General features: G+C 41.4%; 1 protein-coding gene across 1 annotated transcript in view; it reads left to right on the forward strand.

Moving 5' to 3' along the window:
• The window catches only part of LOC133756492 (butyrophilin subfamily 3 member A2-like), a 67,302-nt gene that overhangs the window by 31,677 nt on the left and 15,961 nt on the right, over positions 1-19,664 (forward strand). The window contains 1 exon segment of the mRNA XM_062187166.1: positions 5,705-5,763. Coding sequence (XP_062043150.1) covers positions 5,705-5,763 — 59 coding nt within the window.

Raw genomic sequence — 19,664 nt, forward strand, 5'->3', positions numbered from 1 at the left:
TGTAAACCCCCTCAGAAACCACTGCTCTGCTTTGATCACACCAGAACCTGTCAATCTGCACATGGCTGAAGCTTGAGGAATCTACAGCCCTGCTCTAGTCACAAACCTGGGAGCCAATTGGTGGTGGGAGCCAGTGCATGGTGGAAGCCGGGAAAATTCAACAAGGGACACCTGGGAATTAGGGTCATGATGCCACCCTATTCCTTTTAGACTAATGATGAAATTGGATTTGCTGGGACTGTTGCTGTGGTATAGCAGTTAAAGCCCCAGCTTACAAGAGCCAGCATCCTATACAGGCGCCAGTTTGAGTCCTGGCTCCTCCTCTTCCGATCCAGCTCTCTGCTATGGCCTGGGAATGCAGTAGATGCCCCAACATTCGAATCTGGCTATAAAGCCCATGAGAGTTTCTCAGGCATGGAAAGCCAAGACACTGTGGCAAAAAAAAAAATGACCTTAATGAAAGATCTCTGTGAGTGAGATCCCAGAGGAAAGAACAGGCCATCAAAGAAGGAGGTACCTTTCTCTGAAGGGAGGAGAGAACTTCCACTTTGACTATGACCTTGTGTAAATAAGATTGGAGTTGGTGAACTCAGGAGGCTTTCATAGCCTTGGCAGCTCATGACAAGAGCCTCGGCTTATTACTGACATCATAAATAAGAGTGTCAGTTGTTAAATCAACAACGGGAGTCACTATGCACCTGCTCTCCATGTAGGACCTCTGTCCTTAATGTGTTGTACTATGTGAATTAACAGTAAAACTACTACTCAAACAGTACTCTATACTTTGTGTGTCTGTGTGGGTGCAGTCTGTTGAAATCTTTACTTAGTATATACTAAGTTGATCTTCTGTATATAAAGGTAATTGAAAATGAATCTTGATGAAGAATGGGATGGGAGAGGGAGCGGGAGATTGGATGGTTGTGGGTGGGAGGGAGGTAATAGAGGGAAAAGCTGCTATAATTCAAAAGCTGTACTTTGGAAATTTATATTTATTAAATAAAAGTTGGAAAAAAAAAGGAGATGTCCCAAGTCCTTGGGCCCCTGCACCTATGTGGGAGACCTGGAAGAAGCTCCTGGCTCCTGGCTTTGGGTGGGCTTAGCTCTGGCCATTGCGGACATTTGGGGAGTGAATCAGCGGAATGGAAGACTTCTTTCTGCCTCTCCTTCTCTCTCTGTATAACTCTGACTTTCAAATAAATAAAATAATTCTTTAAAAAAATTGACTTTGCTGCTGTCCGTGTGTCTGGCTAAGATGGTCCCTCCAAAACAAGCGGGTCACAAAGGGTTGTTCTAGCCATGTTTACATAAGAGTAATTGGTCTGTCTGGAGGAATTTTTCTGTTTCCTATAGTAGTCTATGTTTTGCCTAAAATGGCTTCTAAATGCATTACCACCAAAGCAGAGACAAAGCCAACAGGTGAATTAACAAATAGCTACTGTGAACCTTGGCTTTCCTCACTCCCCAAATGTACCTTGTCCCCAATAACCAAATTCTTCCTATACTAGTAGCTGAGAAGGTCGAATTAAAAGAGCTATCCAGCTCATACCCCTACTAGTCAGCCTGGGAATTATAGCTGGAGTAGTTACTGGTATGGGAGGAATTTCTTCATCAACCACCTTTTAGAATAAATGTAAAATGAGTTATTAAGTCATCTGTGGCTCTCTAAGATCAATTAGATTCCTTAGCAGCTGTGGAGGGGACTTGACCTACTAACTGCAGAAAACAGAACATAACACCCAAATTCCTCTCCTGTTTGTAGAATGCTGATTTCATTCTTGAATTTTTTCTTGATTAATGTTCTTTTGTCCCCCTAGTCAGGTGTCTATATCAAAGACCTGGGAGTCATCCTCAATTCCTCCTGTCAGTCATCACCTACAGGAATTTTGTTTTGTCAACTCTGTATCCAAAAACCATGTATTTCTCCTCTACACATTTTTACCAGTTGAAAAACAGGAAATAGGAGCCAAATGTGGACAAAATATAGTACAAATCCTGTTATCACAGGTAGGGGGAAAGGGAGTGGCTCATGGTAGGATGGGCTAAATCCTGGGTAGATAGGAACATCCAGCTTTTGGATCTCTAGGAGCTGAGAAATGATGGCTACTTCCTAATCATTCCACATTATTTTCTCCACTCCTTGGGCCAACATTTTAGTGCTATATTGTTTTAGGCTATTGTATTTGTCTCATTTTCCCCATTTGCTCTCCCTAAGAATTTCTTCTCGCCCTTCCTCTCATTTTTAAACATTGAAAACCAAGTACATGCCAGGCAATGTGTGCCTAAGGTACTCTGTCCAGGCTTGGGATTACTTTAAAATTTTGCATGAAAACTCAATGTGAAATGTCTACTTTGTAAAAAAAAACATTTTAATTAGAAATAATTTCAAAAACAATTGGATGTTGCATAACTTCTTATCCCTCCTAATAAAGAACAACAGAAACAATAAAGGCAATTTAGAGAGCAAACTAGATGTTAAACTTCATCTGAGATGCAGCCAATCAGATCTCTGGGAGTAGGGTTTTATCAAGTGCATCTTTGTGCACTCAGTGCAACAAGCACAATTCTTAGGATCACCTGGATAGAGGACAGATAGGGAGAGAAAATTTGGATAGAAGAAATGCCACTTTCACTGATAAACAAGACAACAATGTAAGGATGATCTCTAGGGCAGTTGACATAGTTGTGAATTGATTGATTTTCTCTGTGTGTGTCAAACAGTAAGTATGATCCTTTGAAAAATGAGGGTGAGTACTTGATTTAAGAAGTGGACTGAGTCTGAAAAACCTGTCTTGGGCAATAAAAGAGGGACATGCTGAAATGAACATGTTGGAGGCTCAGTGACGTGGAGTCTGACCAACTCACAGATCTTTCTACTTTTGGGCAATTGACGGGGCAGAGCTTTGATCTGATCTGACTCAGTAATGGGTTGTTTTCAGTGTGAGTGCAATTCAAATGACTGGTCATGGTTTAGGCCCAAAAGTTTTAGGAAATAAAATCAGTAAGGGAAGGAATTATATTGAATGGAAAAAATGTGAAAAGAGAATTGAGTTTTTGTTAGGCATGAGTACTTTATTAAACCCTCCTATTATTTAATCTACCTTTAGAGTCTAAAGAATAATCATATACTTGCAACATTGACAGTTGTATTTCTTCCTTTCCAATCTTTTGGATTTTTTTTGGTCTCACGCTGGCAAAAACTTAGAATCCAATTATGTTAAATAAAAATGATTACAGATATCTTATATATTTAAAAAGAAAAACATCCTTTATCAGGTTAAAGTAGTTATCTTATAGGATAATAAGCCTAATTAATACTGTCAGAATAGGTATTATTTGAGTATTTCAAAATTTCTTTTATTAAGGGTGATCAGATCCTTAATTCTGAAAAATGTTCTACTTTTCAAAAAGGCTCATGCTTTATTAAATAATTAACAAGAAAAAATTCTTGTGCTCTCATTTATTCCTTTGTACAAATTAAATACTTTTTAAACTAAATACATGCTGGCGCTGTGGCTCAATAGGCTAATCCTCCGCCTGGGGCGCCGGCACCCGGGTTCTAGTCCCGGTCAGGGCGCCGGATTCTGTCCCAGTTGCCCCTCTTCCAGGCCAGCTCTCTGCTGTGGCCCGGGAGTGCAGTGGAGGATGGCATAAGTGCTTGGGCCCTGCACCCGCATGGGAGACCAGGAGAAGCACCTGGCTCCTGGCTTCGGATCAGCGCGATGCGCTGGCTGCAGTGTGCTGGCTGCGGTGGCCATTGGAGGGTGAACCAACGGCAAAGGAAGACCTTTCTCTCTGTCTCTCTCACTGTCCACTCTGCCTGTCAAAAAAATAATTTAAAACAGTAAACTAAATACATGAGCACTGTATTTAAAGCATGTCTATGGATTTTAAAAAAGTAAATTATATTAGTAAATTATTAATATATTAATATTAGTAGCTTATTAATAGCTTTTTCTTCAAGCCAGAGATGGGTAAATGGCTACCCATGGGCCAAATCCAGTCTGCCATGTCTTTGTATGGCCCTTAACTGAGAATGATTTTTACATTTCATGTAAAATGGTACATTTTTTGTGACATGTGAAAATTGTTAGGGTTAGAATAAAATGGCAATGAAAGAAATTGAAATGGAGAGAGCAACTTGACAGCAGGGACAGGATTTTTAGAAAATAAGCTCTCTGCTGTGGCCCGGGAAGGCAGTGGAGGATGGCCCAAGTCCTTGGGCCCTGCACCTGCATGGGAGACCAGGAGGAAGCATCTGGCTCCTGATCGGCACAGTGAGCCAGCCGCAACGTGCTGGCCATAGTGGCCACTTGGGTGGTGAACCAACGGAAAGAGGAAGACCTTTCTCTCTGTCTCTCTCTCTCTCACTGTCTAACTCTGTCAAAAACAAACAAACAAACAAACAAAAAAACCAAGAAAACAAGAAAAAAAATACGTTTCAGAGGGGTCATCAGTCAAGAGAGATCAAAGTCCTCTCTCTTACATGGTGAGAGGGTTTACATGGTGGGGTCAAGAGGGGCAAATTTTGCAGTTGCAGATCAAGGTGGGTCAGGAGAACCTGGTATCTGTCAGTGGGACATGCAAGAAACATACCCATCGGGTTAGGTGGGGCTGGGTGTTTGTCAAGCGGGAAGTGGGACAAACTTATTGTGCATTCTGTCCTGCTTGTCTCTTGCTAGGTCCCTGATGTGAGGTTGTGAATGCATTCTGTGCTTTCTTCCTTTTCCATTAATTATATGAAATTCAAATTTTCATGTCCATAAATAAAGTTTTATTAGAACCAAGCCATGTTTATCCATGTGTTGTCTATGGCTGCTTTCATGTTACAAGAGCAGGGTTGAGGAGTTGTGAGAACCCATGTGTGCTACATAAACAAGTAGTTTGCTTTTTATAGAAAAAGTTAACTGACTCTCATTTTAAGTTAAGAATGGTATTGGGAGAAACTGTTTTTCTGGAGATGCAGAGCAAAAATGAGAGAAAGATGTCCTCTCTACAGAGATTTCCGATCAGTTCACCCATTCCAGCTTTACCCTCTTACCGTTCTTGGTGTCCAGGTCTCCAATTCAGGAGATGGAAGTTTTATCTGAACAGCGATCTTCTCTTCAAAACACGAGGTTCCACCTTGAGCTCTGCTTTTCCCCAATTTCCCAGAAAAGCAACACAGTCACTTGTTATCCCTTTTGTCTCTGACGAATCATTCCATCTCAGTCATTTAAATAGTGTTCTGGGAGAGCAGAGATAAACTCTTGCATCCCACAGGAATAACTACTCTTCCCACAGTGAAATCTATTAGCACAGTGAGATGGGGGGACTGGAGTGAGGAGGTTGTGTGAAGAGGTGGGGGAGCCCGCAAGTGAGCCGCGAGGTGGGGGAGGGGGCGGCAAGGAGGGGCGGAGCGGGAGAGGGGGACGGGCGTGAGTGGGGGGAGGGCTGGCTGAGGAGGAAAGGGTGTGGAGAGGCCGACCCTGCCAGCGATGGGCGAGAGGTAGAGGGGTTGGTGAGAGGAGTAAGTGGAAGACTTGGGGTGAGAGAGGTGTGAGGGGGGAGGGGAGGACCGGGAGAAGGAGGAGGCGAGGAGAGAAGAGTGTGGGAGGGAAGTACCCTGAGATCTGAGGCGGGGAGGCGCTTCGGCCAACGCTGTGAGGTGACAGGCGTGAGGGGAAACTGACGAGAGGACGTGGGAGGAGCCTGGGGGTGGCGAGAGACGTGAGGGGGAAGAGGCATGAGGAGGGCGACAAGCAGCGAGGAGGGGAGAGGAGGGCAGTGAGGGAGAGGCCGGGAGGAAGGGAGGAGGCCGGGAGAGGAAGCCGGATGTGAGGGAGAGGCGGGGGGACGGGGAGGAGGCGCGGGAGGAGGGAGACGTGAGGGGGCGTGAGGAGAAGACCACCGGGGAGGAAGGCGCGGGAGGAGGGAGACGTGAGGGGGTGTGAGGGCGAGACAGGGGAACGGGCGCTGAGGGGAAGACCGCGAGGGAGGAAGACGCTGGAGGACGGAGACAGACGCGGGAGGAAAGGCATTGGGGATTGTGAGGGAGGGAGGACTTGTGAGGATGGAGACGCGAGGAGTGGAGGGCCTGAGAGGCAACACCGCTAGGGGTAATGGCGCGTGGGGGAAACTGAGGGGAGAAGGAGCCCTGGGGCCGCGAGGGGAGGCCACGCGGTGGCGTGAGGAGCGGGACGAGGGAGTCGCGGCTCCGGGATCAGGTCCTGAGCGGGGCTGGCCGTGCTGTGCACAGTGTCTCCACGGACGCCTCCTGGGTGGTGGCCGTCCTGCCTGTCTGAGGGGGCACTGGGCTGGTCAAAGGAGTCCCCACAGCATGCATTTCAAGGAAGAGCGGTTTCACCAGGCTGGTCCAAAGCAGTGGGTTCCCTTCCTCTGCCTGAGCCTCTTAGAAAAAGTTGTGTCTCCCAATTTGGATGAAACCTGAATAGAGGTTTCTCCCAGAGTATCAGGGAGCTCTTCCCACACTCCTTCCTTCTTCGTAAATTTTTACATTTTGAATTAAGGCTCATAAAAAATTGCAAACAAATATAAAAAAGTATCTTTCACCCATCTCTCTCCAATGATAACATCTTACATTTTCAAAACCAGGGAATTGACAATTCTATTAAATAAAGCTTTATTAAATAACACTTTATTTGGTTTCAGATATTATTTGGAGGGTCCATAGTAATACCATGACATAAATAAGTTTAGGAAATCACTTATGCCCTCAGAATAAAGAGCGATTTTTATAATCACAAAGAATCTCCTTCATGCTCCGTCCTTTTAATCAGACCTTCCTCAAGTTCGTCTCTTGGCAGTTACCCATCTGTTCTCCATCACTATGTTATTTCCGGAATGGGATCTAAATTGGATCCTACAGCATACAACTTTGGGAACTGACTTCTCAAACTCAGCATTGTACCCTTAAGATCCATCCAAGTTATTGCCTCAGTCAGTAGTTTGTTCTTTTTTGTGGCGAGGTATTCTGTGCCAATGTGCCATAGATTATCCATTGACAGACATCGGATTGTTTCTAGTTTTAAGATATTACAAATAAAGTTGCTATAAATAGTTCTGTACAGGTTTTTAAAAAACAAAAAAATATTTGAAATGGAGAGAGCACACTCATTATATTTTTCATTCACTTGCTCATTCCTCACATGACTGCAACAGCTGGGCAGACCGAAGCAGGGAGCTTAGAACTCAGTATGGGTTTTTCCGCAAGAGTTGTGGGCACTCAAGTACTTTGGTTATCATTTGATGCTTCCAGTTGTGCTCATTAGCAAGAAGTTGAATTGGAATCAGAGTAGCTGGGTCTGGAGTCCAGGTACTTCCATATGGGCTGGGTCCCAAGTGGTCACTTAGTTACCATAGCAAATGTCTGATCCTCTGTACAGGATTTTATGTAGATGTATGTTTTATTTCTCTAGGATAAATATTCAGGAAAATGATGACAGCTAAATTACATGGTAAGTGTATATTTTACTTAATAAGAAACTAACAAACTTTCCTAGTTGCTGTATCATTTTATATTTTAGCAATGTATTTGAGATCAATTACTCTAATCATTTTTTTTTATTAAACTTTTATTTAATGAATATAAATTTCCAAAGTATAGCTTGTGGGTTACAATGGCTTCCCCCCTCCCATAACTTCCCTCCCGCCCGCAACCCTCCCCCCTCCCGTTCCCTTTCCCCTTCCATTCATGTAAAGATTCATTTTCAATTCTCTTTGTATACAGAAGATCAATTTAGTATATATTAGGTAAAGATTTCAACATTTTGCCCATATAGCAACATCAAGTGAAAAAACTACCATTGGATTACTAATTATAGCATTAAATAGCAATGTACAGCACATTAAAGACAGAGATCCTACATAATTTTTTTTCAAAATAATTAATTTTCTATGCCATTTCCATTTTAACACCAGGTTGTTTTGTTTTTTTTTTTTTTCATTTCCAATTCTCTTTATATACAGAAGATCACTTCAGTATATAATTAGCAAAGACCTCATCAGTCTGCGCCCACACAGAAATGCAAAGTATAAAAATACTGTTTCAGTACCAGTCATAGCATCACTTGGCTTTAGACGACACATTAGGGACAGATCCCACATGGGGTGTAGGTACACAGTGACTCCTGTTGCTGACTTAACAATTTGACACTCCTGTTCATGGCGTCAGTAATCTCCCTAGGCTCTAGTCATGAGTTGCCAGGGCTATGGAAGCCTTTAGAGTTCGCTGACTTTGGTCTTATTCCGATAGGGTCATAGTCAAAGTGGAGGTTCTCTCCTCCCTTCGGAGAAGGGTACCTCCTTCTTTGATGGCCCCGTTCTTTCCACTGGGATCTCACTCACAGAGATCTTTCATTTAGGTCTTTTTTTTTTTTCCATGATATCTTGGCTTTCCATGCCTGCTATACTCTCATGGGCTCTTCAGCCAGATCTGAATGCCTTGAGGGCTGATTCTGAGGCCGGAGTGTTGTTTAGGACATCTGCCATCATATGAGTCTGCTGTGTATCCCACTTCCCATGTTGGATCTTTCTCTCCCTTTTTGATTCTATCAGTTAGTATTAGCAGATACTTGTCTTGTTTGTGTGATCTCTTTGACTCTTAGACCTATCAGAGCTATCAATTGTGAGCTGAAATTGATCACTTGGACTAGTGCGATGGCATTGGTACATGCCATCTTGATGGAATTGTGTTGGAATCCCCTGCACATTTCTAACTCCACCATTTGCGGCCAGTCTGATTGAGCATGTTTCAAATTGTTCATCTCCTCCCTCTCTTTTTCCACTCTTAGATTTAACAGGGATCACTTTTCAGTTAAAATTTAAACACCTGAGAATAATTGTGTGTTAATTACTGAGTTCAACCAATAGTACTAGAACAACAACAACAACAACAAATACTAAAAAGGATAAAGTATTACATTGTACATCTAAAGTCAGGACAGGAGCTGATCAGTTCATTGTTGCTTATAGTGTCCATTTCACTTAACAGGTTTCCTCTTTGGCGCTCAGTTGTCATCGATCAGGGAAAACAAATGATATTTTTCTCTTTGGGACTGGCTTAATTCACTCAGCATGATGTTTTCCAGATTGCTCCATCTTGTTGCAAATGACTGGGTTTCGTTGTTTCTTACTGCTGTATAGTATTCTATGGAGTACATGTCCCATAATTTCTTTATCCAGTCTACTGTTGATGGGCATTTGGGTTGGTTCCAGGTCTTAGCTATTGTGAATTGAGCTGCAATAAACATTAATGTGCAGATGGCTTTTTTATTTGTCAAATTAAATTCCTTTGGGTAAATTCCAAGGAGTGGGATGGCTGAGTTGTATGGTAGGGTTATGTTCTGGTTTCTGAGGAATCTCCAGACAGACTTCCATAGTGGCTTAACCAGTTTGCATTCCCACCAACAGTGGGTTAGTGTCCCTTTTTCCCCACATCCTCTCCAGCATCTGTTGTTGGTAGATTTCTGAATGTGAGCCATTCTCACCGGGGTGAGATGGAACCTCATTGTGGTTTTAATTTGCATTTCTCTGATTGCTAGTGATCTTGAACATTTTTTCATGTGTCTGTTGGCCATTTGGATTTCCTCTTTGGAAAAATGTCTATTGAGGTCCTTGGCCCATCTCTTAAGTGGGTTGTTTGTTTTGTTGTTGTGGATTTTCTTGATTTCTTTGTAGATTCTGGTTATCAATCCTTTATCTGTAGTATAGTTTGCGAATATTTTTTCCCATTCTGTTGGTTGCCTCTTCACTTTCCTGACTGTTTCTTTTGAAGTGCAGAAACTTCTCAATTTGATGCAATACCAAATGTTAATTTTGGTTTTGACTGCCTGTGCTGTTGGAGTATTTTCCAGGAAGTCTTTGCCTGTGCCTATATCTTGCAGGGTTTCTCCAATGCTCTCTAATAATTTGATGGTTTCGGGTCGTAGATTTAAATCTTTAATCCATGTTGAGTGAATTTTTGTGTAAGGTGATAGGTATGGGTCTTGCTTCAAGCTTCTGCATGTGGAAATCCAATTTTCCCAGCACCATTTATTGAATAGACTGTCCTTATTCCAGGGATTAGATTTGGATCTTTGGTCAAATATAAGTTGGCTGTAGGTGTTTGGATTGATTTCTGGTGTTTCTATTCTGTTCCATTGGTCTATCCATCTGTTTCTGTACCAGTACCATGCTGTTTTGATAACAACTGCCCTGTAGTATGTCCTAAAATCAGGTATTGTGATTCCTCCGGCTTTGTTTTTGTTGTACAGGATTGCTTTGGCTATTCGAAGTCTTCTGTGTCTCCATATGAATTTCAGCATCATTTTTTCTATATCTGAGAAGAAGGTCTTCGGGATCTTGATGGGTATTGCATTGAATGTATAAATTGCTTTTGGGAGGATAGACATTTTGATGATATTGATTCTTCCAATCCATGAGCATGGAAGATTTCTCCATTTTTTGGTATCCTCTTCTATTTCTTTCTGTAAGGTTTTGTAGTTTTCATCGTAGAGATCTTTAACGTCCTTGGTTAAATTTATTCCAAGGTATTTGACTGTTTTTGTAGCTATTGTGAATGGGATTGACCTTAGAAGTTCTTCCTCAGCCCTGGCATTGCCTGTGTATACAAAGGCTGTTGATTTTTGTGGATTGATTTTATATCCTGCTACTTTGCCAAACTCTTCGATGAGTTCCAGCAGTCTCTTAGTAGAGTTCTTTGGGTCCCCTAAATAAAGAATCATATCATCTGCAAAGAGGGATAGTTTGAGTTCGTCCTTCCCGATTTGTATCCCTTTAATTTCTTTTTCTTGCCTAATAGCTCTGGCCAAAACTTCCAGAACTATATTGAATAGCAGTGGTGAGAGAGGGCATCCCTGTCTGGTACCAGATCTCAGTGGAAATGCTTCCAACTTTTCCCCATTCAATAGGATGTTGGCTGTGGGTTTTTCATATATTGCTTTGATTGTACTAAGGAATGTTCCTTCCATACCCAGTTTGCTTAGAGTTTTCATCATGAAAGGGTGTTGTATTTTATCAAATGCTTTCTCTGCGTCTATTGAGAGAATCATATGGTTTTTCCTCTGCAGTCTGTTAATGTAGTGTATTACGTTGATTGTTTTGCGAATGTTGAACCATCCCTGCATACCGGGGATGAATCCCACTTGGTCTGGGTGGATGATCTTTCTGATGTGTTGTTGCATTCTATTGGCCAGAATAATATTGAGGATTTTTGCATCTATGTTCATCAGGGATATTGGTCTGTAATTCTCTTTCAATGTTGCGTCTCTTTCTGGCTTAGGAATTAAGGTGATGGTGGCTTCATAGAAAGAATTTGGGAGGATTCCCTCTTTTTCGATTGCTCTGAATAGTTTGAGAAGAATTGGAGTTAGTTCTTCTCTAAATGTCTGGTAGAACTCAGCAGTGAATCCATCTGGCCCTGGGCTTTTCTTTGTTGGGAGGGCCTTTATTACTGTTTCAATTTCTGTGTCAGTTATTGGTCTGTTTAGGTTTTCTATGTCTTCCTGGCTCAATTTAGGGAGGTTGTATGTGTCCAAGAATCTGTCCATTTCTGATAGATTTCCCTGTTTGCTGGCATACAAGTCCTTGTAGTAATTTCTGATGATTCTTTTTATTTCTGTGGCGTCTGTTGTTACGTTTCCCATTTCATCTCTGATCCTATTGATTTGGGTGTTTTCTCTTCTTTTTTTAGTTAGTTGGGCCAATGGGGTGTCAATTTTGTTTATTTTTTCAAAAAACCAGCTCCTCGTTTGGCTGATTTTTTGTAATGTTTTTTTGGATTCAATCCTGTTGATTTCTTCTCTGATTTTAATTATTTCTCTTCTCCTACTGGGTTTGGGTTTGGTTTGCTGCAGGTTTTCTAGATCCTTGAGATGACTTGAAAGCTCATCTATTTGGTGCCTTTCCAATTTCTTGATGTAGGCACCTATTGATATAAACTTTCCTCTTAACACTGCTTTTGTTGTATCCCATAGGTTTTGGTATGTTGTGCTGTTATCCTCATTTACTTCCAGAAAATTTTTGATTTCTCTTTTAATTTCTTCTATGACCCGTTGTTCATTCAGGAGCATGTTGTTCAATCTCCATGTGTTTACACGTGCTCTAGGGATTCCTGAGTTGCCAATTTCCAATTTCATTCCTTTGTGGTCTGAGAAGCTGCATGGTATGATTCTAATTCTTTTGAATTTGCTGAGACTTGCTTTATGGCCTAGTATGTGGTCAATCCTAGAGAGGGTTCCATGTACTGCTGAGAAGAATGTAAAGTCCTTAGATGTAGGATGAAATGTTCTGTAGATGTCTGTTAGATCCATTTGGGCTATAGTGTCATTTAAATCTACTGTCTCCTTGTTGATCTTCTGTCCTGTTGATCTGTCTATCTCTGAGAGTGGAGTATTGAAGTCCCCCAGTACTATTGTATTGGGGTCTAAGTCTCCCTTTAAGTCCCTTAACAAGTCTTTTAAATAAGCTGGTGCCCTGTAATTAGGTGCATATACGTTGAGAATCGTTATATCTTCCTGTTGAATGGATCCCTTAATCATTAAATAGTGCCCCTCTTTGTCTCTCCTAACAGTTTTTGTGGTAAAGTTTATGTTGTCCGATATTAAGATGGCTACGCCCGCTCTCTTTTCATTTCTGTTGGCGTGGTATATCTTTTTCCAGCCTTTCACTCTCAGCTTGTATGGATCATTGTTGGATAGATGGGTTTCTTGTAAGCAGCAAAAGGATGGGTTTTGTTCCTTAATCCAATCAGCCAATCGGTGTCTTTTAACTGGACAGTTCAAGCCATTAACATTCAATGTGACTATTGAGAAGGAGTAACTTTGCCCTGCCATTTGCCAAAGATATTTTCTAATATCTGGTTTGAGATTCCTGTGATCTTTTGCTCTGAGGTTTCCTTCCTTTACCTTCTTTCATATTGGTGACCGTGTTTCTGTGTTTCTGTATGTAACACATCTTTAAGCATCTTTTGCAGGGCTGGACGAGTGGCAACAAATTCTTTCAATTTCTGTTTGCTGTGAAAGGTCTTAATTTCACCTTCATTCACAAATGAGAGCTTTGCAGGATATAATATTCTGGGCTGGCAGTTTTTCTCTCTTAGTACCTGGGCTATATCTCGCCATTCTCTCCTGGCTTGTAGGGTTTCTGATGAGAAATCAGCTGTAAGTCTAATTGGAGATCCTCTGAGAGTAATCTGTCGTTTCTCTCTTGCACATTTTAGGATCTTTTCTTTGTGTTTCACTGTGGTGAGTTTGATTACGACGTGTCGTGGTGAGGATCTCTTTTGATCATGTTTATTAGGGGTTCTCTGAGCTTCCTGTACTAGGATGTCTCTGTCCTTCTCCAAACTTGGGAAATTTTCTGCTAGTATCTCACTAAAAAGGCCTTCTAATCCTTTCTCCCTTTCCATGCCTTCAGGAACTCCTAGAACCCGAATGTTGGGTTTTTTAATAGTATCCTGTAGATTCCTGACAGTATTTTTTAGATTTCTGATTTCTTCTTCTTTTCTTTGATTTGACTGTTTCCTTTCCTGTTCTCTGTCTTCTAATTCCGATATTCTCTCCTCTGCTTCATCCATTCTGTTTTTAAGGCTCTCTAATGTGTTTGCCATTTGATCTATTGAGTTCTTCATTTCATTGAGGTTTTTTTTCACTATCGCAATTTCCTGTTCCACTAGTTGTTTCATTTCATTTTGATTCCTCCTTAATATTTCATTTTCACGGGAGAGATTTTCTATCTTGTCCATTAAGGATTTCTGTAGTTCAAGAATTTGTTTTTGAGAACTTCTTAATGTTCTTGTGAATTTTTTGAAATCTGCTTCTTGCATTTGCTCTATCTCTTCATCTTCATAATCTTGCATTGGCATGTCTTGTTCACTTGGGGGCGTCATAGTGCCTTCCTTGTTCTTGGTACCTCCGCTTCTATGTTTCTTGCTTGGCATGTTAGAGATAATTTGTGGTGTTTTTGTTTTTGTTTTTTTTCTCTCGTTATACTATGCCTCTAAGTGAGCTGTCTGTTTTGTTGGAGCCTTAGGGGCTGTGATGGGTGTGGTCAGAGAGCTATGCTTGTTTCTTGAGGTTTAAGGCTGTGTAAAGAGCGACTCTCCCAGATTATTTGCTCCTTGCTGGGGCGCTCTCTCTCTCTCTCTCTCTCTTTTTTTTTTTTGACGCAGTTGGGAGTGGAGTTGACGGTAGTTGAAATCTGGCCTCTGTGAGTATTCCTTTGATCTACCCCTGGGACCATACACAGAGTTTATGCAGCCCTCAATGTGTTCTCCAGTTTCGCTAAAGATACTGAGTTTGGCTGAGCTTTACATATGTAAAATCGCGGTGCTCTTTGTTTTGCTTGGTGAGTGAAGGGAGAGGCCTCTGTTCCCCCTCCCCCCAATGTCTGGGACTTCTCAGGTCTTTGTCTTTCTTACCCTCCTCCTTCCCGCGCTGGCGAGATTCTCCCGCCGCTGCCGCTCGGCTCGTCTCGGTTGGTTTTCCACGCGGTGGGTTCCCTGTAAGTCCTCTGTGTCTCCTCCACAAGATCCGGAAGCGATTCCTCTGCAGTTTTTTTCTTGAGTCTTTTCCTGAGGCTACAGTAATTCCGCTTTTATGAAAGTTTATTTTCCCAAACTAAGGCACACGTCCTCACTATCCGCCATCTTGGCTCCGCCCCAATTACTCTAATCATTATCAACACTTCATATTACCAGTACTTTTTAAAAAAGCCATCTTTGTAGTTCTATAGTGCTGTCATATTATGTTTAAATTTGCATGTTGCAGATGTCTAACATTGTCGACAGTCTTCTCATGTATTTACTCACATCTGTATCTCCTTTTTTGGTGAAGAGTCTCCAGTCTTTTGACCATTTTCTGATGAGGTTATTTGTTTACTTAATGTTGAATTTAGAGAAAGTTTTTTTTTTGTTTTGTTTTTTTTTTGTTTTTGTAAAGAAGCCATTTGCTTGATAAGTGTTTTGTGGATATTTTCTCCCAGACTGTGGTTTGTATTTTCATTTTCTCATCAGAGAGTTTTGAGGAGTAAAAGTTTTGAATTTTGATAAAGTACTATTTATCTAATTTTCCTCTAATTTTTTTTGTCATATCTAACTCATGATGTTTCCTTCTAAAAGTCATGTACATTTTATATTTAGATTTGTGATCTATTCTGATTTTTATTATTTTAAAAATGTGAGGTTTATATTAAGGGTAATTTTTTGTCCAGTCTAAGTCTAGTTTTAATAGTATATGTTGGAAATACTTTTTTTTCTGCATTGAATTGTTTTTGCATTTTTGTGAAAAATCAGTTGGGGATACTGTATGAATCTTCTATACTATAATGTTTCATTCGTGTATAGGTCTGTTCTTGTTTAGTATCATAATTTCTTTGTAGTTAGAGAATACATTTTATTTTATTTTATTTTTATTTTATTTATTTATTTTTTTTGACAGGCAGAGTGGACAGTGAGAGAGAGACAGAGAGAAAGATCTTCCTTTTTTGCCATTGGTTCACCCTCCAATGGCCGCCGCGGTAGGTGCGCTGCGGCCGGCGCACCACGCTGATCCGATGGCAGGAGCCAGGTGCTTCTCCTGGTCTCCTATGGGGTGCAGGGCCCAAGGACTTGGACCATCCTCCACTGCACTCCCTGGCCACAGCAGAGAGCTGGCCTGGAAGAGGGGCAACCGGGACAGGATTGGTGCCCTGACTGGGACTAGAACTTGGTGTGCCGGTGCCGCAAGGTGGAGGATTAGCCTATTGAGCTGCGGCGCCGGCGAGAATACATTTTAACATTGGGTAGTTGACTTCTACTTTATTATTGTTTTGGAATATTATTTTAACACTATTACCAGGAACATTAATCCTAACTTTAAAATTTATTTGAAAACTGACCTGCTTCCAAATGGCATCCAGGAAAATAAATTGTAATAGAAATGAGTTGAAATTGAAAATAGATTGAAAACCAATCTCCCAACTTCTTGGAAGGTGAGGTGGTGGGTGGGGGTTGATGATCCAGAATCTTTTGGAGCCAGGCAGCCCATCTCTTAACTTTACCAATCTTCTTTACTTTTTTAAACTTGGGATGAAGTGTTAACATAAGCACAACAGGGAGAACAGGCTACTAGGTAGATACCATCCTGTTCTGTCAGAATATGATCTAAGGTTCCTATTGTCTAAAATCACCTTGACTAGAGAATTTAGAAACTTTTATAAGTCTGTAAATGATTAGCAGTTTATTTTCTAAATTCTGATTTAGTATTTTAAATTTTAATCCTGTCTCTCATGCACAAAGAGATTGAAGGGCATTCTTAGCATATCATTGTGGGTGCTGTATGTAGATTCTCGCATTGAGTATGAGAATACAAAACATCATTGTCTAGTTAGCATTTATTTATTTATTTTTCAGTAGTGTTTTTCTGTAGAGGTTGTAGCCCTATCAGAGTATTTTGTGTATATGTGCTGCCGAAATGAGCATGTGTCAGAGTATTTTGTGATAGTTACTATCAGACTATTTTAGGGTAAGAAACTTTTTTATCTTATTTTTTAAAAGATTTAATTATTGGTTTGGTGCTGTGGTGCAGCTAGTTAAAGCCCAGCCTGTAGCACTGGAATCCCATATGGGCTCCAGTTAGAGTCCCAGCTGCTTCACTTCCAATCCAGCTCTCTGCTAATGCGCCTGGGAAATCAGCGGAAGATGGCTCAAGTCCTTGGGCCTCAGCACCCACATGGTAGACCCAGAAGCAGCTCCTGGCTCCTGGCTTCAGATCCACTTAGCTCTGGCTGTTGCAGCCATTTGGGGAGTGAACCAACAGATGGAAGATCTCTCTTTTTCTATCTCTCACTCTCCCTCCCTCCCTCTCTCTGTCTCTACCTCTATCTGTATCTCTTTTTTTTAAAGATTTTAAATATTTTTAAAAGATTTATTTATTTATTTATTTATTTTGACAGGCAGAGTTAGTGAGTAGAGAGAGACAGAGAGAAAAGTCTTCCTTTTCCGTTGGTTCACCCCCCAAATGGCTGCTATGGCCAGCGTGCTGTGCTGATCCGAAGTCAGGAGCCAGGTGCTTCCTTCTGGTCTCCCATGCGGGTACAGGGCCCAAGCACTTGGGCCATCCTCAACTGCCTTCTGGGCCACACAGCAGAGAGCTGCACTGGAAGAGGAGCAACCGGGACAGAATTCGGCACCCCAACTGGGACTAGAACCCGGGGTGCCGGCGCCACAGGCAGAGGATTAGCCAAGTGAGCCACCGGCACTGGCCCAAAAGATTTATTTTTATTTATTTGAAAGGCAGAGTTACAGAGAGAAAGAGGGAAAGACAGAGAGAGATGTTCCATCCCATGGTTCACTCTTCAAATGGCCTCAAAAGCTGGAGCTGGGCCAATTGGAAGCCAGGAACCAGGAGCTTCTTCTGGGTTTCCCACATGTGTGCAGGGGCCCAAACACTTGGGCCATCTTCCACTGCTTTCCCAGGCCATCTGCAGGGAGCTGGATCATAAATGGAGCAGCCAGGAATTGAACTGGCTCCATACAGGTGGAGGCTTAATCTATGCCACAGTGCCAGCCCCACTTTTTCCTTTATAAACTCTCAGTTTTGAATATTTTAGTTTAATATTGATGCCAATGACACCATCTTAACTTTTATGATAGTCATATCTAGTTCATTCCTTGTTGCCAGGACAAGCTTGTCCTGGTTTCTGGAGTGGTCTGGTCTCATGTTGGAGTGGAAACAATGGACAAGCCAAGTAGTCAGTGCTATAATTTGAGCAACAAAGGGGTTCTATCACTAGAGTTCCTTAGGCTAAGTTTACCTGGAGTCCATTGTTAAAATTAACTTTATCAAAATTAACTGTCAGTTTTGTGGGCAAGAGCCATCATCTCAAGGTGCTTGGTTAGCATTTATTTTACTGGGAATTGTACTTCTGTAGAATTCTAACAGGCAAGTAGGCATAATGCTCAAAAGGGAGAATGCAGAACAAATCAACAAGAGTATGAAGGGGTATGAATAATCATGGTTACATTTTAAAAACAAAGAACAGTCTACTGTTGATGGGCATTTAGGTTGGTTCCAGGTCTTAGCTATTGTGAATTGAGCTGCAATAAACATTAATGTGCAGATGGCTTTTTTATTAGCCAAATTAATTTCCTTTGGGTAAATTCCAAGGAGTGGGATGGCTGGGTTGTATGGTAGGGTTATGTTCAGGTTTCTGAGGAGTCTCCAGACTGACTTCTATAGTGGCTTAACCAGTTTTCATTCCCACCAACAGTGGGTTAGTGTCCCTTTTTCCCCACATCCTCTCCAGCATCTATTGTTGGTAGATTTCTGAATGTGAGCCATTCTCACCGGGGTGAGGTGAAACCTCATTGTGGTTTTGATTTGCATTTCTCTGATTGCTAGTGATCTTGAACATTTTTTCATGTGTCTGTTGGCCATTTGGATTTCCTCTTTTGAAAAATGTCTATTGAGGTCCTTGGCCCATCTCTTAAGTGGGTTGTTTGTTCTGTTGTTGTGGATTTTCTTGATTTCTTTGTAGATTCTGGTTATCAACCCTTTATCTGTAGCATAGTTTGCAAATATTTTTTCCCATTCTGTCGGTTGCCTCTTCACTTTCCTGACTGTTTCTTTTGAAGTACAGAAACTTCTCAATTTGATGCAATCCCAAATGTTAATTTTGGTTTTGACTGCCTGTGCTCCTGGGGTCTTTTCCAAGAAGTCTTTGCCAGTACCTATATCTTGCAGGGTTTCTCCAGGGGATTCCAATACAATCCCATCAAGGTGGCATGTACCAATGCCATCTCACTAGTCCAAGTGATTAATTTCAGTTCACAACTGATGGCTCTGATAGGTCTAAGAGTCTAAGGGATCACACAAACAAGACAAGTGTCTGCTAATACTAACTGATAGAATCAAAAAGGGAGAGAAAGATCCAACATGGGAAGCGGGATACACAGCAGACTCATAGAATGGCAGATGTCCTAAACAACACTCTAGCCTCAGAATCAGTCCTTGAGGCATTCGGATCTGGCTGAAGAGCCCATGAGAGTATTGTAGGCGTGGAAAGCCAAGATACCATGGAAAAGAAAAAAAAAAAGAAGAAGACCTAAATGAAAGATCTCTGTGAGTGAGATCCCAGTGGAAAGAACGGGGCAATCAAAGAAGGAGGTACCTTTCTCTGAAGGGAGGAGAGAACTTCCACTTTGACTATGACCCTATCAGAATAAGATCAAAGTCAGCGAACTCTAAAGGCTTCCTTCCACAGCCCTGGCAACTCATGACTAGAGCCTAGGGAGATTACTGACGCCATGAACAGGAGTGTCAAATTGTTAACTCAGCAACAGGAGTCACTGTGTACTTACATCCCATGTGGGATCTGTCCCTAATGTGTTGTCTAATGTGCAGTGATGCTATAACTAGTACTGAAACAGTATTTTTACACTTTGTGTTTCTGCGTGGGTACAAACTGATGAGATCTTTACTAATTATATACTGAATCAATCTTCTGTATATAAAGATAATTGGAAATGAAAAAAAAAAAAAACCCTGGTGTTAAATTGGAAATGGCATAGAAGATTAATTAATTTTTTTAAAAAAATATTATGTAGGATCTCTGTCTTTAATGTGCTGTACACTCTTATTTATTGCTATAACTAGTACTCCAACAGTATTTTTTTCATTTTGTGTTGC

Source organism: Lepus europaeus, chromosome 3, assembly GCF_033115175.1.
Source record: "Lepus europaeus isolate LE1 chromosome 3, mLepTim1.pri, whole genome shotgun sequence".
Lineage (NCBI taxonomy): Eukaryota > Metazoa > Chordata > Mammalia > Lagomorpha > Leporidae > Lepus > Lepus europaeus.